This window comes from Puma concolor, chromosome A1 (assembly GCF_028749965.1).
Source record: "Puma concolor isolate L17-30 chromosome A1, mPumCon1.1.hap2, whole genome shotgun sequence".
Lineage (NCBI taxonomy): Eukaryota > Metazoa > Chordata > Mammalia > Carnivora > Felidae > Puma > Puma concolor.
In genome coordinates this window covers 108,636,442-108,653,669 of record NC_141667.1, presented here as the reverse complement: position 1 = coordinate 108,653,669, position 17,228 = coordinate 108,636,442, and the positions used below count along the sequence as shown (strand labels likewise).

General features: G+C 38.7%; 2 protein-coding genes across 4 annotated transcripts in view; one reads left to right on the top strand and one right to left on the bottom strand.

Moving 5' to 3' along the window:
- Positions 1–7,262, bottom strand: part of SREK1IP1 (SREK1 interacting protein 1) — a 44,646-nt gene extending 37,384 nt beyond the window's left edge. The window contains exon 1 of the mRNA XM_025924710.2: positions 7,097–7,262. Within this exon, the coding sequence (XP_025780495.1) occupies positions 7,097–7,109 (13 nt within the window). The 5' untranslated portion in view covers positions 7,110–7,262. The remainder of the gene's footprint in view (positions 1–7,096) is intronic.
- Positions 7,263–7,507: 245 nt separating this feature from the next.
- The window catches only part of CWC27 (CWC27 spliceosome associated cyclophilin), a 191,964-nt gene continuing 182,243 nt past the window's right edge, over positions 7,508–17,228 (top strand). For 2 of the 3 annotated variants that reach the window (XM_025924134.2, XM_086700023.1), the window contains exons 1-2: positions 7,508–7,766; positions 15,458–15,554. In XM_025924134.2, the coding sequence (XP_025779919.1) occupies positions 7,725–7,766; positions 15,458–15,554 (139 nt within the window). In that variant the 5' untranslated portion in view covers positions 7,508–7,724. The remainder of the gene's footprint in view (positions 7,767–15,457; positions 15,555–17,228) is intronic. The other variant, XR_015248871.1, reaches the window with a different exon arrangement.

Here is a 17,228-nt window from a genome sequence, read left to right as displayed (position 1 = left end):
GAAAGGAGATTAGATAAAATATCAAATTATGTATAGATTTTATTAACGGATGGAGATATACAAAAAAATCTCTCTGTAAGGATATATATTAGGTACCTGAGAAATGGGGAACTGCCTCCAGGGGTAAAAAAAAGGGTGAGAAATATGTCACTATCCACCTTTTGGTACTTTTATTTTTTTAAAAATTTTTTTTTTTCAATGTTTATTTATTTTTAGGACAGAGAGAGACAGAGCATGAACGGGCGAGGGGCAGAGAGAGAGGGAGACACAGAATCAGAAACAGGCTCCAGGCTCTGAGCCATCAGCCCAGAGCCCGATGCGGGGCTCGAACTCACGGACCGCGAGATCGTGACCTGGCTGAAGTCGGACGCTTAACCGACTACGCCACCCAGGCGCCCCCCTTTTGGTACTTTTAAAACCTGAAGCATGTGAGGGTCCCTGGGTGGCTCAGTCAGTTAAGCATCTCACTTCTGCTCAGGTCATGATCTCAAGGTTCATAAGTCTGAGCCCCACATCAGGCTCTGTGCTGACAGCTCAGAGCCTGGAGCCTGCTTCAAATTCTGTGTCTCCCTCTCTGCCCCTCCCCCACTCACATACCATCTCTCTCTGTCTCAAAAATGAATAAATGTTAAAAAATGTTTTTTTTTTAATCTGAAACATGTGGATTGATTACCCTCTCAAAAGCCAAACCAAAAACCTCCCTCAAACAAACCCAACACTGAGAAGAGGTGCTGTTGTGCAAGTATTCGTTGACAAAGGCAGACTGTACCTATAAATTCTTCTGGAAAGCTACATTACAGATTTACAAAAATATTTTATTAACTGATGGTTTTAGGAACAAATTTAAGAGGTACTGACTTCCTTATTTGTTAAATACTAGCAAGGGATTACTATGGATCTAGAAAATTGTCAAACAACTTGAGTGGCAAGGAAGGGCATGGGTAACCAGGTGGCCTTTTACCTCCCAGGAACTTAAAGAGTAGAGAATGCCAATTTCTCTAGATTCCAGAGCATGCCAGACAATTCTACATACAACTCGCTGCCAGGCATGGTGCGGATTCCCTAGATGTCCTCAACAAATGCTTGCTGCTTTGAGGTTAGAAACTTAAGAAAATACTTCGGCACTTGGGAATCAGTAACTTCTGTTGCTCCCAGTTGCCAGCTACGAAACTAGATAGTGTCTGCAGTGTTACTGGCTCATCTGAGGAATCACAGGCAATGGAAGAACAGGAATAAAAGTAAGAAGGACAACTGAAATAAAAATAATGATTATTTAGGCAAGGGAAGGGAAAAATGACAGAGGCAGAGGGACCTTTCCAGGGTGATGAAAATATTTAAAATCTTGATATGGATATAAAATTCTTCAAGCTATACATTTGTAATGTGCATTTTATTTTAACATGTAAATTATACCTTAGTAAAGCAGTTAGCATAGAGGGAAAAAAAGAAAGTCTGTGAAAAGGGAGAGGTTAGAGAAGACTAAAAACCAGGGACAAAGACCAGAGGGAGAAAATAGGAGTATGTAAGCAAAAGGGATGCTTGTGGTAGTGTCCCTAACAGATGCCTCTGGTTATTCAGTGGCCCCCAGAGGTAGGGCAAGACATACTGATCTAAATTTTTTTGTTGAAATTTCACATCACCTATGTTGCTAAGTTAACTTACTCACTGGGAACTTTAACAGTAATGTTTGGAACTTAGTATTATATTTTTCTCTTACTGTGTATTTTAGATTTGGGGAAGCCTGTCAAAGTTTTATTTACATTAAAATGTTTTCTATAATCATTTAAATTTAAAAGTAAATAGCTAAAGGGACTAACTATCCCTTTAAGTGATGCAATTAGCAATTGCAATCACTTCTGTCCATTCCTTTCATTTTTAATTATCTAGATTCAATTAGATTAGATTAGTTCCTTTTAAGCTTTAAGTTTTATATTTGGTTACTCCATTATAGTTCTATCATAATTTGGGATCTCTTAAAGATAACTTCAATTTATTCTGCTTTTAAAATTCAAATTGTAGCTAGGTTGTATATACCACATAGATACAAATACCCATATATGTCTGCTAAAATTGAATGCAAAGTAAAACTCCAAATATTTAAATTTTTTCTGATGCTTTATATTAAGAATTCATAGATATAATCCTTTCTTTGGGATCCTGAAATATTTTATTTTAATTCTCTGTGAATTTAAAAAATGGGTTAAAGGAGATCCTTGATGGATCTCCTAAGCCTTAGTGGCTCAGTGAGTTAAGTGTCTGACCCTTGACTTCAGCTCAAATCATGATTCATGGCTCCCGTTGGGCTCTGCACTAACAACATGAAGCCTGCCTGGGATTCTCTCTCTCTTCTCTCTGACCCACTCGTGTGCACTCTCTCTCTCTCTCAAAATAATTAAAAAAAAAAAAAAAAAAAAAAGAGGATCCTTGATGTAAACATTTTGAAAGAGCAGATGTCCTCATCTTTAGTTAAAAATGCCTTCAGAATCATTTGATACTCAAAAGGAGAGATGAAAGTAAATCAAATAATTGCTTATTTTAAACTACTGACAGGGGACTGCCTGGTGGTTCAGCTGGTTGAGCCTCTGACTCTCGGTTTCAGCTCAGGTCATGATTCCAGGGTTATGGGATCAAGCCCTGTGTCAGAATCCATGCCCAGCAAGGAGCCTACTTAAGATTCTTTTTCTCTCTCCCTCTGCCAAACTCTCTCTCTCTAAAATAAAAATAAACTACTGACATGAAAGAGCTACCATTTAAGTCAGTGTATAAAATGCTTTCATCCACTTGCCTCAAAATATAAATAACCCATGAAGGAAAAAAAGGTATAGGTATTATCAGTTTAAGAGACATGAACATTTGAATTAACTAATGAAGCAGAATCACAATTACTGTTTAGTCTGTTAACTTTAGTACCAGATTCTGCTCAGCAACAATTCTAGTGAACAACCCTCTAAATTATTATCCAATTATTATTATTTATTATGGGCTTATCTCTGAAACGAATGTTAGAGAAGCCATAAAGATGAATTAAGTCCCTACACTAAAGGAAATACAATATACTAGCTTATCTAGGACAATACATCCACAGCTATAATACATGCTAGAATATGCCACTGTAAAAAACACAAAACTCTACTGGTAAGCAGGAAGAACTGGCAGGCAAGACTTTCAGCTGAGAGACTGAGAAGGCTTCCCACAGGTACCTATGGACAGCAAAGGAGGGACAGTGATAACAAAAGCATGTAGGCAGCACGGTACACGAGAGGTTCTGGGAATAGCTGACCAAGTCAGAAGACCGTAGAATGCTTCAGAGGAAGGGTAGGAGGAAAGAGGAGCAAGAGTGATTTGGCCATGCTGAGGAGTGTGCACTTCACTACAGCAGAGATGGGCACCTCTGGCATCACAACAGTTTAGAAGCGAGAGAAAGCTCGGTCATCAACCCCTTCACTACATACCCAAGGACAATGAGCCTTGCAAAGGTTAGGTTGCTTGAAGAGAAACACAACATTCACAGCTGGGGACAAGAACTAAATTCTTGGCCCCTAGGAAAGACAGGATCAGATTTATGGTTTCGGAAAATTATCTCAGCAGCAATGGGCAGCACAGACTAGAGAGAAAAGAAACTATGTGTAGTGTAGTTTTAGAAGTGAAAAGAAACTGGATGCATTGTAATTCAGAACTCTTCTCTTACTAAGATGTTATAGTAATGTGTTTTAAAAATTGGACTCACTTTGATATGCCAGATGTATTGTTAATTTGGCTACAGAAAATTCCCTACCTTGGCTATATAGATTTTACTGAATGAGAGAAAAAGAGTTTTTGTGCCAACCACATCAACAACATACATTGCCCCTTGAGCCAGGTCAACTCTCATTGGGGAATGGAGCATCATTAAAATGGATGTCAGAACTAATTTCAACAACTGTGAATGGGAAAAGCAATTGTTAAAAGAAAGTAAACTTCACTGGAACCTGTATTTAAATGTCACTTTTAAAATGACAACTAAGAGTCTATGATTTCCCTAAGAAAGTGCACATTTCATTGTGTTGCCTACATAATGGTGTATGCTTACGCTTAATGCTGTGGAAAAACAGCTGAAGTAGGCGACCATAAAATAGAAGAGGCTGATACTCATTTGTGGAAAGTAGCCTCATCACTTTATAGTCATATTTTGTAGTAATCACTAGCAAGACCACCCAAGAAATGCCATGCTGAATCCATATGAGCATTATACCTAAAAATAAAAGAGCATAACATAATACCTGTCCTTGAGCCCTATTTTTCTTTAATACACTATCTGGATCGATCATCCAAGAAATTATCTTAACATTTTCTGTATCTGTATTTTCTAATGGTACTCGCATTGTGCTCTTACAGTGCTGTCATGCCTATTATCTCAATTTTTGCTAGGTTTAAACAGTTTATCCATGTCTTGCTATCCAGCTTAATGACACAATTTAAGATTATTACACTTTGGAGCATCACTATGAATTGGAAGCGAGTTAACCTGTCTATAACACTGGGTTAGGTTTAGAGCAATTTCAATAGGGACTTTTAAAAAATCACTTTTTTCCTTTCTTAAGTTGCCCATTTTCATAACTAGTTTTATGAGTATCACAAGCTGTGATACTGTGTCCCCTTAAGTGTCTATACCATCTGGGCGCTCAAAACGCTTGCTCAAGTAATAAAACCAGCAGCGAGAGGTCAACTCTAGATGCAGCCGTGCGGTTCAAAGATCACCAGCGCTGACTTAAATTATCAGGATGCCCAGACAAGCTACTCGGTAGAATGGCCTTTCTCTGCTAGTTCCTTCCATGATGATATTCTCCAGGCTTCAGCCACAGAGCTTCCCTTCACATTCTACACTGCTAACATAGTCACTGACAATGGTCTTAATGCCTGCTTCATGTGTGGATGACATTCTGGCTTCTTTCCTAAGCTACAAATTCTATCTCTCACTGCCTATTAGATGTTTCAATTTGTATGTCTGACTACACCTCAACACAGAGCCCAAATTGAAATTATCATCATCCCTCTAAAACCTGCTCCTTCTCAGGTGTTGCCTATATTAGTAAAGAGTCTCACCCAACTACCTAACAGTAAAACCCAAGTAGACCTCACTTCCTGTCTTACCTACCTACCCTGAATCAGTCACTGATTCCCCGTGATTCTACCAGCAAAAATGTGTCTCCAATCTATGGGCTTCTCTCCCTTCCTGACACCACACGTGAAGTATCATCATAACTTACCAGAATTTAATTGGTGACTTTAACTCCAAACTATCATCCTTCCAATCCACTGTGCAGCCAAAATGTTCTTTCCGAAATATGAATCGGTTTAAAAATGCTGAAATGGCTTCCCATAATCCTTGGGAAAATATCCAAACTATCTGTCATGGCTTCCAAGGTCCTTTAAGAGCTGGAAACCACCTTGTAAATTATCCTACATGGCAAGATGAGTAAGTGCTTGGGGACTAGAAGAGTCAGACTGCTTACCTACAAGACATCCCTGAACAAGCAAACACTTAATTTCTTTGTCCCTCAGTATCCTCATCTATAAAATGGAAATATTAATACTTATCTCACACTGTGGACATGAATGTTAAATGAGATAAACTTGACACAGTGTGTGACACATTTGATACATAGTAAATGCTATTGACACATCTGATACATCAGTAAATATTAGCTACTGTCATTAACTCTCCAGTTAATTTCTCACTTCTCTCCCATTTGTATTAGGAGTTCCATCTATTGGGAGCATCTATTATCTCCTTTTCACTTACATATCCCTCTGGCTGCAACTTCCCCTCCCATCAATCCAACCCTCCTGGAATCCTTTAAGGCTCATCCTAAATGCCACATCCTCTGTAAAGCCCTTCTGTCTCCGTAGGTGCCCTTACAACGTGCTCCTGAAGGCTGTGTATTTTCCCTGCCATGCATTTGTCCGACTTTCTGGTACTTTCTCTTCACTGCTAAATTCTAAGTTCTGTGTGAGGAGCCACTGTCCTGTTCCCCACTGTATTCCCAATGCCTAGCACACTGCCTAGCACGCCCTTAATAGTCACGGTGGTGTGGATGAATGAGTGTATCTTTCCTCTCTCACACAACCCCTCTCCTCACCAAACTGCAGTGCTAACAAAAGTGCAATATTCCTATAACAGTTATCTGTAAAATACACTTCAGGGAAGGCTGCCACCGAACAAACGCCGTCAGATAATACTGGGAAGGGCAGGTGAAAACAAAGTTAGGGGGTTCTGAACCACAGCCCTTCTCAGAGCCTTTCATACCCTGAAGTGCACTGTGAACCTCCAAGTTGTGTGTGCTTGAGCGGGTGGGGTGGGGGTGTAATTCTCAAAATATCTCCTACAACCAGTGTTCTTCCGAACACACCGTCGCAGAGCTGATGTAAGGAGGTGCCCTCCCCGACCAGGACTTCCAAGCAAGCGGGTAGTTGTGGACGGGGAAACCTCTAAAGCACTTCTTTCGCAGGGTGCACTGTTTTTACGTCGGTAGTCAGTGGACACAGAATCTGCGCGCTGGAAGAACCCACAGACATCGAGGAATAAATCTTCTTTTCCAAATGCACGAAATGAGGCCCAGAGTGGGAGAGCGACTGGTCCACGGCCACACAGGAACTCCATACAATAGGAAGGGAGAGGAGAACCCTGGACGCCAATTTGGTCCCCGGGACTTCCACTTACAAACAGTGCCTCTTGGCTCCTGGGGTCCGTCAAGTGCTTGCACCTCAATTCTATTTTCGAGCCATCCCAAAGTTAGGTCAGTTTTTCTCGGCTACCTCCTAGGCCTACAGTTGCTGCCCCTCCTCCCCCACCTCCCCCCACCACACACTTTCCCTGTAAGCGTTCCAGCACAGCCGGAGCCTGGCTGGGGCGGGGGAGATAGTTTCTGTCGTTCTTCTTCCCTTCAGAGATTATCTCTGGAGTGTAAACTTTTTCGTGTGGAACAAACGAACCTGTTAATTTTAACGCCTCCGCCTAAATCCCCATGGGCGCTACTCCCTACCCCCAGCGCACCCCAACCTACCCTACCCGTTCCTTTCCTCGCCTAGACCCAGGGGCCCTGCCGTCCGTCTTCACCTGGGACTGCCATTGCGCTGGTAAGAGGGGTCGCAGGAGCCGTAGGCTTTCGAGAGTACGCTCGCCTCCCGCCTGCCGCGAGGACCACAAACGGCGAGGGCGGCCTCTTCCTCCGACCGGCGCCGCCGGACTTCCCTGCCAGTCGGGGAAGGCCTCTGGCGATAGCGGAACCAAGTAACGATGATGCAGTTTCCGGGGGAGTCATATTACAGAACACACATGGTCCGAACCATTGCTGCCAGCCCCGGGGGTGGAGATGAATGAAACCTGCACATACATGTACTGAAGTAAACAACACCAACATTTATATATCCTTTTGTAAAAGTGTAACACAAATTTAGTTAACCTGCAGGTGCTTAATAATATTTTTTCGTTTCCTGGAGGCCATTGGAACCCCCCTTCTCAGGATTAGCGGTGCTCAGGCCCAGGAGCAACATGGCGGCGTCCGTGAGGGACTAGTTTTGGGAAAAGGTAGTGCTTGGTGCCGCTCATTTTGGGACATTGACAAACTGGAGCTTTCTGCGACCACCCGATTGAAGTAAGCGTGCCACTGATAGGTGGACTGCTTTAGTGATCGGCTCTCCGTTCTCACTCCCAATTAGGAGCGGAGCCCTGAGCACTGAGCAGCATGAGCAACATCTACATCCAGGAGCCTCCCACGAATGGGAAGGTGAGAGCCTCATCTACGGTACCTGGGCTCCCCAAAGTGATACCTCACCCATTAAGGGAGTTTTGGGGCGTTAGGGTTGGAAAAATCACAAAATGTCTTGTCCGTTACTCCTGCCTCTGGACAGGATTGCACCGAAAACCACCTACTGACACCTCTCGGCAAATACTTTGAGAAAAGTCCTCAAATGGAGATTTCTCCAGTGTCTGGCCACATTTCTTGCTTCAGCCTAACACATTCTAGGGCGTTTTCTAGGGCCTTGGGTAGAAACCTAGGTATATTTAAAATTGTGACTTTTGTTTTTCTTAACTTGTAAATCGCTCTTTCTCCATTCATTCTACAATCATGTATTGAATGCCTAGTAGTCACCAGGCACTGTACTAGGTGCTGGGGACACAAAGATGGATGGGTAAGGTCTAGTTGTTGCCCTAGAAAAGCTTATGGTTTTGTTTGGGAGGTAAGCAGGTAAAGAAAAACCTGATAAGTCCAATAGGCATGCTTATGGAGAGAGGAAGTCTAGTCTAGTGCTACGGTAAGTACTAAAAAATGAGCCACTGAGGAAGAAGAGAAAAGCTTCGTGGAGGAGGTATCTTTTGAGCTGGTCTTAAAACATGAAAGTAGAGAATGAGAAATGTTCCCACATTAGAATGGGAGAATGATTTCCTGATTGATTTTATGGTCAAGGTATGTCAGTTCCCATCAAAGATTTTTATATGCAGTATGAGGCAGAGGAGTCAATAATGGAATAAGTATCACTGGGATTCTTAAACTGTGAGCTAGTCTCACCACATATGAAATGCGATGGACCAACATAGTGGAGAAAATCGCGGGACTGAAAGTACTTAGTTGAGGAGCGTCTGTATCGCTCAGTCGGTTAAACCTTTGACTGGGCTCAGGTCATGATCTCACAGTACTTGAGTTGAGCCCAATGTCAGGCTCCGTGCTGACAATTCAGAGCCTGGAGCCTGCTTCAGATTCTGTCTGTCTCTCTCTGCTCCTATCCTGCTTGTGCTCGCTATCTGTCGCAAAAATAAATAAACATTTTTTTTTTAACTTTAAAGCACATAGTTGAATTAGGATAAACTAAATTTACATCAGATACGATTCTGTTGCATGACTATATCATAATTTATGCAGTCTTTTGTTGATCAACATTTTGTAATATAATAAGGCAATATGAAAACAAAAACAATAATGCTCTAATTGATATCCCCACCAAGAATTTTAGTGGGTGTTTTGAGATGGGCCATTCTTTTAATTCTTTGCTGTGTGAACTTCTCCTTACTCCTCATCTGTATCTCACATCATTGTGTGAAAACTCAGAATACCTACCTCGTCATATTTCCAGATGTTTTTTGAGGGTGATATCACCCTCAGTTAATAAACACTAGTAGAGAATAAAAATATTGCCCATCATGCTCGTCAGGGCTTTCACACTTATTATTCCTATCTTTAGTACTCTCTGGCCTGCTCAAATGTCACCTTGGCAGAGAGGACTTTTCTGTTTACTCTATAAAATCACAAACTCCATTCATGTCCTGCATTCCAACGTTCCCTGCCCTTTCCCTCTTCAGTTTTTCCTGTGTACTTACTAGTTATTGTTTATTGTGTCCTCTGCCTCCCATTCTCCTCCCCATAGAATGCAAGCGCTATGATGGCAGGGACTGACATCTAGAATGGTGCTTGACACATGGTAGGAGGAGTTCAAATATGTACTGACTCAATGAATGGATGGATTAATATTTTATTTCTCTTAAGTTAAAGTATTAAGCATCAGTGACTTTGAGGTTATATTGCTGCTGATCAAGGGAAGATTTAGTTGTTTTACTCTGGAAGGAAGATTTGACATGGTCATAAAGAGGAAGACCTTTAACAAAGATACATGCCTGAACAGGAGATCTTTTATTCAACAAATATTTATTTAGCAACTAGCACATGCCAACCTCTATGCTAGGTTTTAGGAATACAAGGGAAAGGAAAACCAGCATTGTCTCTAATATGGAGTCAGTTGAGTGAAATGTACATTCACCAAATAATCATGTAAATAAGTACATGCAAACTGATAAATACTGTCCTTCTGAGAGCACTTGGGTGGCTCAGTTGATTGTCTGACTCTTGGTTTTGGCTCAGGTCATGATATCACAGTTGTGAGACTGAGCCCCTTGTCAGTCTCCATACTGAGTGTGAAGCTTGCTTGGAATTCTCTCTTACTTTCTTTCTCTCAAACTAAACTAAAAAAAAAAAAAAAATACTGTCCTTCTGAAACAGAATTGGGCTTACAGAGAACATCAGGCATAGCCAAAGTTTCCTTCAAACACAATTGGGGATTTTTTTTTTTTTTTTTTTTTTTTTAACATAAGGCCAGTTGAGGACATTGAAGCTTCAAAGTTCTGTACCATAGAGAGCACATGGCAAGAATTTGGGCCTGGAAGGAATTTAAACAGATATAACAATATGTTTTCTCAGTGAATGTTTAGTGCCTATGCTGTCTAATGCTACATTAGGTACTAAAAGGATTAAGAGATATTCAGAATAAATGGGACAAAGTTCCTCCCTTCAAAGAGCATAGTATCAACCTGGGAAGTAATTGACTTATCATATCAGTGGTTGTTTATAAGTTGTGCTGTGTTTTGTTGTAACTCTGGCCTCTGAAGATGACACACAGAAATGTACCACTTGATAGAAATGTCTTTATACACTCAAGATGAAATTTCTATGTATTATGATCACTTAATTTAAATTGCATATTAATATTCTCTTTTTTTGAGAGAGAGAGGGAAAGAGAGAGAGCACATGAGTAAGTGGGGGAGGGTCAGGGAGAGGGAGAGAGAGAATCCTAATCCCCACACCCAGCACAGAGCCCCACTAAGGGCTTGATCCTATGGCACTGGGATCTCATGATCCTGTGGCTCATGACCTGAGCCACAATGAAGTTGGACACTTAGCCGACTGAGCCACCCAGGCGCCCCAATAAAACGTTTCTTAAGAATAAACATTCATTGTGGCTCCATGATCTCATGGTTCATGAGTTCGAGCCCTGCCTTGGGCTCTGTGCTGTGACAGCTCAGAGTCTGGAGGCTGCTTCTGATTCCGTGTCTCCCTCTCTTTCTGCCCCTTTCCCGCTTGTGCTCTCTTTCAAAAATAAACAAATAAACATTAAAATTGAAAAAAAGAAACATTTTATTATCAGAGTATTGCCTTATTTTGAATCTTTAAGAAAGGGAGCACCAATACTTGACAAAATAGTGATGGCCAAAAGAAATGTATGGAGGAAGGAGCCATGTGCCTTCTTTATAAATTCAGTAGCTTATCAGTGGAAAGAGTAAGAAACTCTGGTAAACAAGGTAGCCCAACTGTGTATGCATTCTTTTTACTGGATGTAAGTTGACTGTGGCCAAAAATATTATAGAAGAAGAATAATTACAACAATAGTAGCTACCATTTTTTGAACATTTACTATTTTTCAGGTAATGTTCTAAGCAGTCTATGTGTAATAAATCATTTTGTTCTCACAAGAAACCTATGAGGATATTATTGTCCCTATTTTAGATAATAAAGTTGAGTCACAGATATGTTAGATAGCATGTCCAAAGTAAAAAACTTCCTTACCCTTTGTAAGTGCAAGGGTCAGTCAGTACTGGAATTTGAGCAGCTGACTCCAGAACCTGTAAAGGGAGGGATGGTGTGCATTAGTTTATTCTTTAGAGTAGTGGTTTCTTAAACCAGTGAGTGCACACTTCAGGGACTGTGCAAAACCATCATGAGATGCAAAGAGAAAAGCTACATTCTTCTGCTTGCATTTATCATTTCCTTTGTGTAAATGTAATCTTTTTTAAAATATTTTTTAAATGTTTTAATTTTATTTTTGAGAGACAGAGAGAGACAGCATAAGTGGGGGAGGAGCAGAGAGAGAGGGAGACAGAGAATCTGAAGCAGGCTCCAGGCTCCGAGCTGTCGGCACAGAGCCCGACAGGGGGCTCAAACCCACAAACCGTGAGATCATGACCTGAGCTAAAGTTGGACGCCTAACTTACTGAGCTACCCAGGTGCCCCTAAATGTAATCTTTTATATATAAAAAGGAACATATATATTCATTTACTTAGTCACTTTTTATATGTCATGATGTAATTTTTCCTAATATCATGCTAAATGGATTACATTTCATTGTTAATCTGGATTAACTAGACCAGCCCTCACAGATTTCATATTGAAAGTAATATTAATAATGTAAACATAAGCAAACCACAAGAAAATGGTAGACCTGATGCCTCAACATGGGAAGTATGTAAAAAATTAGAAATTATTATGAAAATTATTTGAAATACGGATTTCTATTTATTGTTAATGATGAACTTTGTCTTAAGTGTATATTGTGCCTTGGCATATTTATCAGTAAGAATATAAAGCCATTGTCATTTTCAAGACATTTAAAACAAAGTGAGTAGAACAGGAAGATGGACCTCTACAATTTGAAAGCAACATTATGCTAAGTGAAAGAAGCCAAATACCAAAAGCCACACATTGTATGATTCCATTTATATGAAATATTCAATAGACAAATTCATAGATACAGAAAGATTAGTGTTTGTCAGGGCCTATGAGTAGGAAGAAATAGGGAGTGACTGCTAATGGGTTACAGGGTTTCTTTTTCAGGTGAGGCAATGTTCTGGAATTAGATTGTGGTGGTGGCAAATGTCTGGATTATACTAACAAATGCTTTAAAAGGGTGAATTGTTTGGTATGTGAATTATATGTCAGTAAAGCTGTTATTTTTTTTTTTTTTCTTTAAGTTTCATTATACCACTGGTAAAGAAGATTAAGAAATATTTTAAAATACTGTTTTTATGTAATGCTTTGAAATGTTTATCTTCTGTGACTCTTTCAGTACTAGAGTAATATAGTACTACATGTATTTAAACGTACTTATTTGGGAACTCTGTGTTCCAATTCCTTACCTCCCTTCCCACTTCCCTTTTCCTCTTCGCTAATAGGGATGCACACTCTGAAAAAGTTGGAGATCACTGTATTAGAGTTGCAAGGAAGGGAAGACATGTCAAGGGTCCCTTTAACAGTAGCATTTTATTTCAAGTATACAAGGGGATAATAGGTAGGACAGGATATTGTCTTTTGAGATATACTGTACTTTTAAGGTTGGGATGGACACCAGTTTTCATGGAAAACCAGAAGGTATTACCCACTGTTATAGACACAGTCTAGGGAGTTATTCATCCAACTCATTTTGCATCCCAAACATATACCTTCCAAGAAACTGAGAAACCAGCTGGGTTGGTTTGTCGTGATAGAGTATTTATTTTGCACATAGTTTCATGCCATGCCAAGTTAGAAGGCCTTACCTTCATGAGCTGGTAGAAAGGAGACTTTGAACGGATTCCATGTACTGTAGATGATGATTTTAAGACGTACATTTTTAGTAACATATACAACCCAGAATTAGATTAGGAATGTTTTTTTTTAAATTAGGAATTGCATGATTTTGAACGAGCAAGTAGAGTGTTGGTATATAAAAAGATAATTGTAAAATTGTCTCATAGTGTCACAATTTCATAGATTCATTGTTCTTTAGTTTCTTAATTTGCTATACCAATTTTATTGGAAGGAAAGCTGCAAGAAGCTTTCTTAATTAAAGCAAGTTTAAATGACTGATTTTTAAATGAATAAGTTTTTCTGATTAATAAAGGTATATGCTGCTTTTTCTTAAATCTTAAATTATTTCTGAAATTGCTGTTTGGAAGATATAAATGTAGGGGCGCCTGGATGGCTCAGTCAGTTAAATGTCTGACCTCAGCTCAGGTCATGATCTTGTAGCTCATGACTTCGAGCCCCGTGGGTTCTGGGCTGACAGCTCTGAGCCTGAAGCCTGCTTTGGATTCTGTGTTTCCCTCTCCCTGCCCCTCCCCAACTTGCATTCTGCCTCTCTCTCTCTCTCAAAAGTAAACAAAAATTAAAAAAAAAAAAAAAGGACAGATATAAATGTATAATGACTTGTACTGAATGAATATTTTTACTGAAATATAGTTAACATACAGTGTTATATTAGTTACAGGTGAACAGTATAAGGATTCAATAATTCTGTACAATTTTCACTGTCATCAAAGTAAATGTACTCTTATTAATCTCCTTTATCTGTCTCAACCCCACCTCCCCTATGACAACCACCAGTTTGTTCTTAGTTTTTAAGAGTCTGCAGTTTGTCTTTTTTCTTTGTTTCTTAAATTCCACATACATGTGAAAACATGGTATTTGTCTTATTGTGTCTGACTTGTTTCACTTAGTATTATTTTAACATCTATGTCCATCCATGTTGCTGCAAATGGCAAGATTTCATTCTTTTTATGGCTAATAGTCTATTGTGTATGTGTGTGTGTGTATATATGTGTGTGTGTGTGTATATATGTATATATATGTGTATATATGTATATATATGTATATGTATATACAGTGTGTGTATATATACATACATACACACATATATATGTGTGTGTATATATGTGTGTGTATATATACACATACTATATATATGTGTGTGTATATATACACATACTATATATATCTATATCTATATCTATATCTATATCTATATCTATATATCTGTATATTTATATATATTCCACTTCTTTATCCATTCATCTATGGACGGACACTTGCGTTGCATCCATATCTTGGCTATTGTAAATAATGCTGCTATAAACACAGGGGTGCATATCTTTTCAATCAGTGTTTTTATTTTCTTAGGGTAAATACCCAGTAGTGGAGTTAATTATATGGTAATTCTATTTTTAATTTTTTAAGTAACCTCTGTACTGCTTTCCACAGTGGCTGCACCAGTTTGCATTCCCATCAACAGTGCATGAGGATTCCTTTTCCTCCACATCCTTGACAACATTTGTAATTTCTTGTCTTTCTGATTCTAACTATTCTGACATGTCTAAGGTGATATCTCATTGTGGTTTTGATTTGCATTTCATTGACTATTTACATTGGTAGTGATGTTGAGCATCATTTCATGTGTCTGTTAGCCATCTGTATGTCTTCTTTGGAAAAATGTTTATTCAGGTCCTCTACCCATTTTTAATCGTGTTATTTGGGTTTTTTTTTTTTTTTTGGTATTGAGTTGTATAAGTTCTTTATACTTTTTATATTAACCCCTTATCATATATATCATTTGCAAATATCTTCTCACATTCATTAGGTTGTCTTTTCATTTTGCTGATTGTTACCTTTGCTGTGCAGAAGCTTTTATTTTGGTATAATCCCAGTAGTTTATTTTTGCTTTTGTTGCTCTTGCCTGAAGAGACATATCTAGGAAAATGTTGCTAATGTTCATGTCAAAGAAATTACTGTCTGCCTTTTCTTCTAGGAGTTTTATGGCTTCAAGTCTCACATTTAGGTCTTTAATCCATTTTGAATTTATTTTTATGTATGGTATAAGAAAAGTGGTCCAGTGTCATTCTTTTGCATGTAGCTGTCCAGTTTTTTCACTACCACTTGTTGAAAAGACTGTGATATCCCTGTTATAATTTTTTTAGTATAACAAGAAAAGCCCAGCAAGTTTTTAAAATTTTAACTTTAAAATTGAAAATTCATTAATGGATGCTTCATTTTGAGCAGCAATTCAACTGATTATCAAACCAAAATGATAATTTAATATAATGATGTTATATTCTTTCCATAGGTTTTATTGAAAACTACAGCTGGAGATATTGACATAGAGTTGTGGTCAAAAGAAGCTCCCAAGGCTTGCAGAAATTTCATTCAGCTTTGTTTGGAAGGTAAAAGTGTATCTTTCCACAACATTGAAGTCTGCTGTTAAATAGTGGTAATGAGTGATAGGAGTGGGTATGAATGATATGGTGTTGAGCTGTTGTGTCAGGAAATGGATAGAGGAGATAAAGATTGTCTTTCAAATAAATCTTTATATCTTTAGCAGAGAAATTTATCTCACCAAATAAAACTTTGATCCTTTTTGATCTTCTTGCCTGTTCTGTACTTCTTTCATCCTCTAAATAAGAGTACTCCCTATGATTGCCCCTAGTTCTCCACTGTCTTTACTCTTCAGTTGTTACTTCTCTCCAAATGACTGTCAGATTTAGAATTCCAGCCATTTCCTCTTCTCTTAGCTGTAATTTACATGTCAAAATGACTAGTGGACTTTTCTACTCCAATCTTCCTCTGTCAGCTATAGCTAAACCGCACTGCCTTGACTTTCACCTGCATGATTATGATTGTCTTTTACCTGGTCTTTCTATCTAATCTCTTTACCCTTTTATTTATTCATCTGGTATTTGAATCCTCAGACAGCTTAGCTTCCTAGCTTTTCAACTTGGTTTCATTGCACTAAATAGCTATATGGTTTCAGTTGACTATTATTTTATTTCCTGAGCAGTTCCTTCTTGTCCACATATCCACATACCTCCTTCATGTCCTCAGTCTTCTTTTTGGAATACTTTTTCTTTCCTTCCTCACTGTTTACAAGTCTACCCACTTTTTAATCTCTGTCCAAAATTCTGCTTTCTCCACGAAGCCTTCCATCCAGGATTCAGTGATGTCATTATAGATGTCTCTGGTCTGTTTTTAGACTGAGTCACAATTTGACTATTTTTCTTTCAGTAAACTTTGCAGAATTATATCCACTTGAGTGTTTTCTCCTTCAGAATATTCCCTTATAGAACTAAACATTCTAAACATTTTTGCAACTTGGCTTTGACGATACTTTGCATATGGTTTCAAATATCTCCTGTGGTGGCAAATCATTGTCTTTCTAAGTTATACCTGATTTGTAGAGACAGACAAGGTTAATTAGGTATCAGAAAGCAGCATTTTGAGTCAAAGGCAGGGTGTGAAAGATAATTCAATATAACCAGTAAAAGGGTACAGCTAGAGCTCTCCAAATAGATAATAATTACACAAATAGATAATTATCAGGGGAAGATTTAAGGTATAAAAATACCCAGAGCCTCCTCCCCCAAAAAAAAGAAAAAGAGAAGGACATCTGTGAAGACCATTATTAATAATTGCTATGGCAGGCAGGAAGGAAATTGAGTCAGACAGGTAGTACAGTCAGAGAATCCTCAAATTACTATCAACAGAGTCGAGAAACACAGTAGACACAGAAAAGTCAGACTTGTTTCTGGAAAGAAGTTTTGAAGACTCAAAAGCTCAAATTTTACAGTGGAAGACTGGAAGTACAAAAACATTAGAAAGAATGAATGGTAATTAACAATCCATGACCAGGTGAATGGAAGAAACAGAAAACATCTGGATATAATATGACAATGAAGAAGAAATAAAGTTCTTAAGTTAGGTCATGATGAAACTTAATTGGAACAACACAAATTATTCCCCTCTATAGAAGAATACGTGGAGAAAGAGAATAGAAAAATCATAAGGAAAATAACTACAGCAATTCTCTTAATTGAACAGGTGAGAGAGAGAATTATTACTAC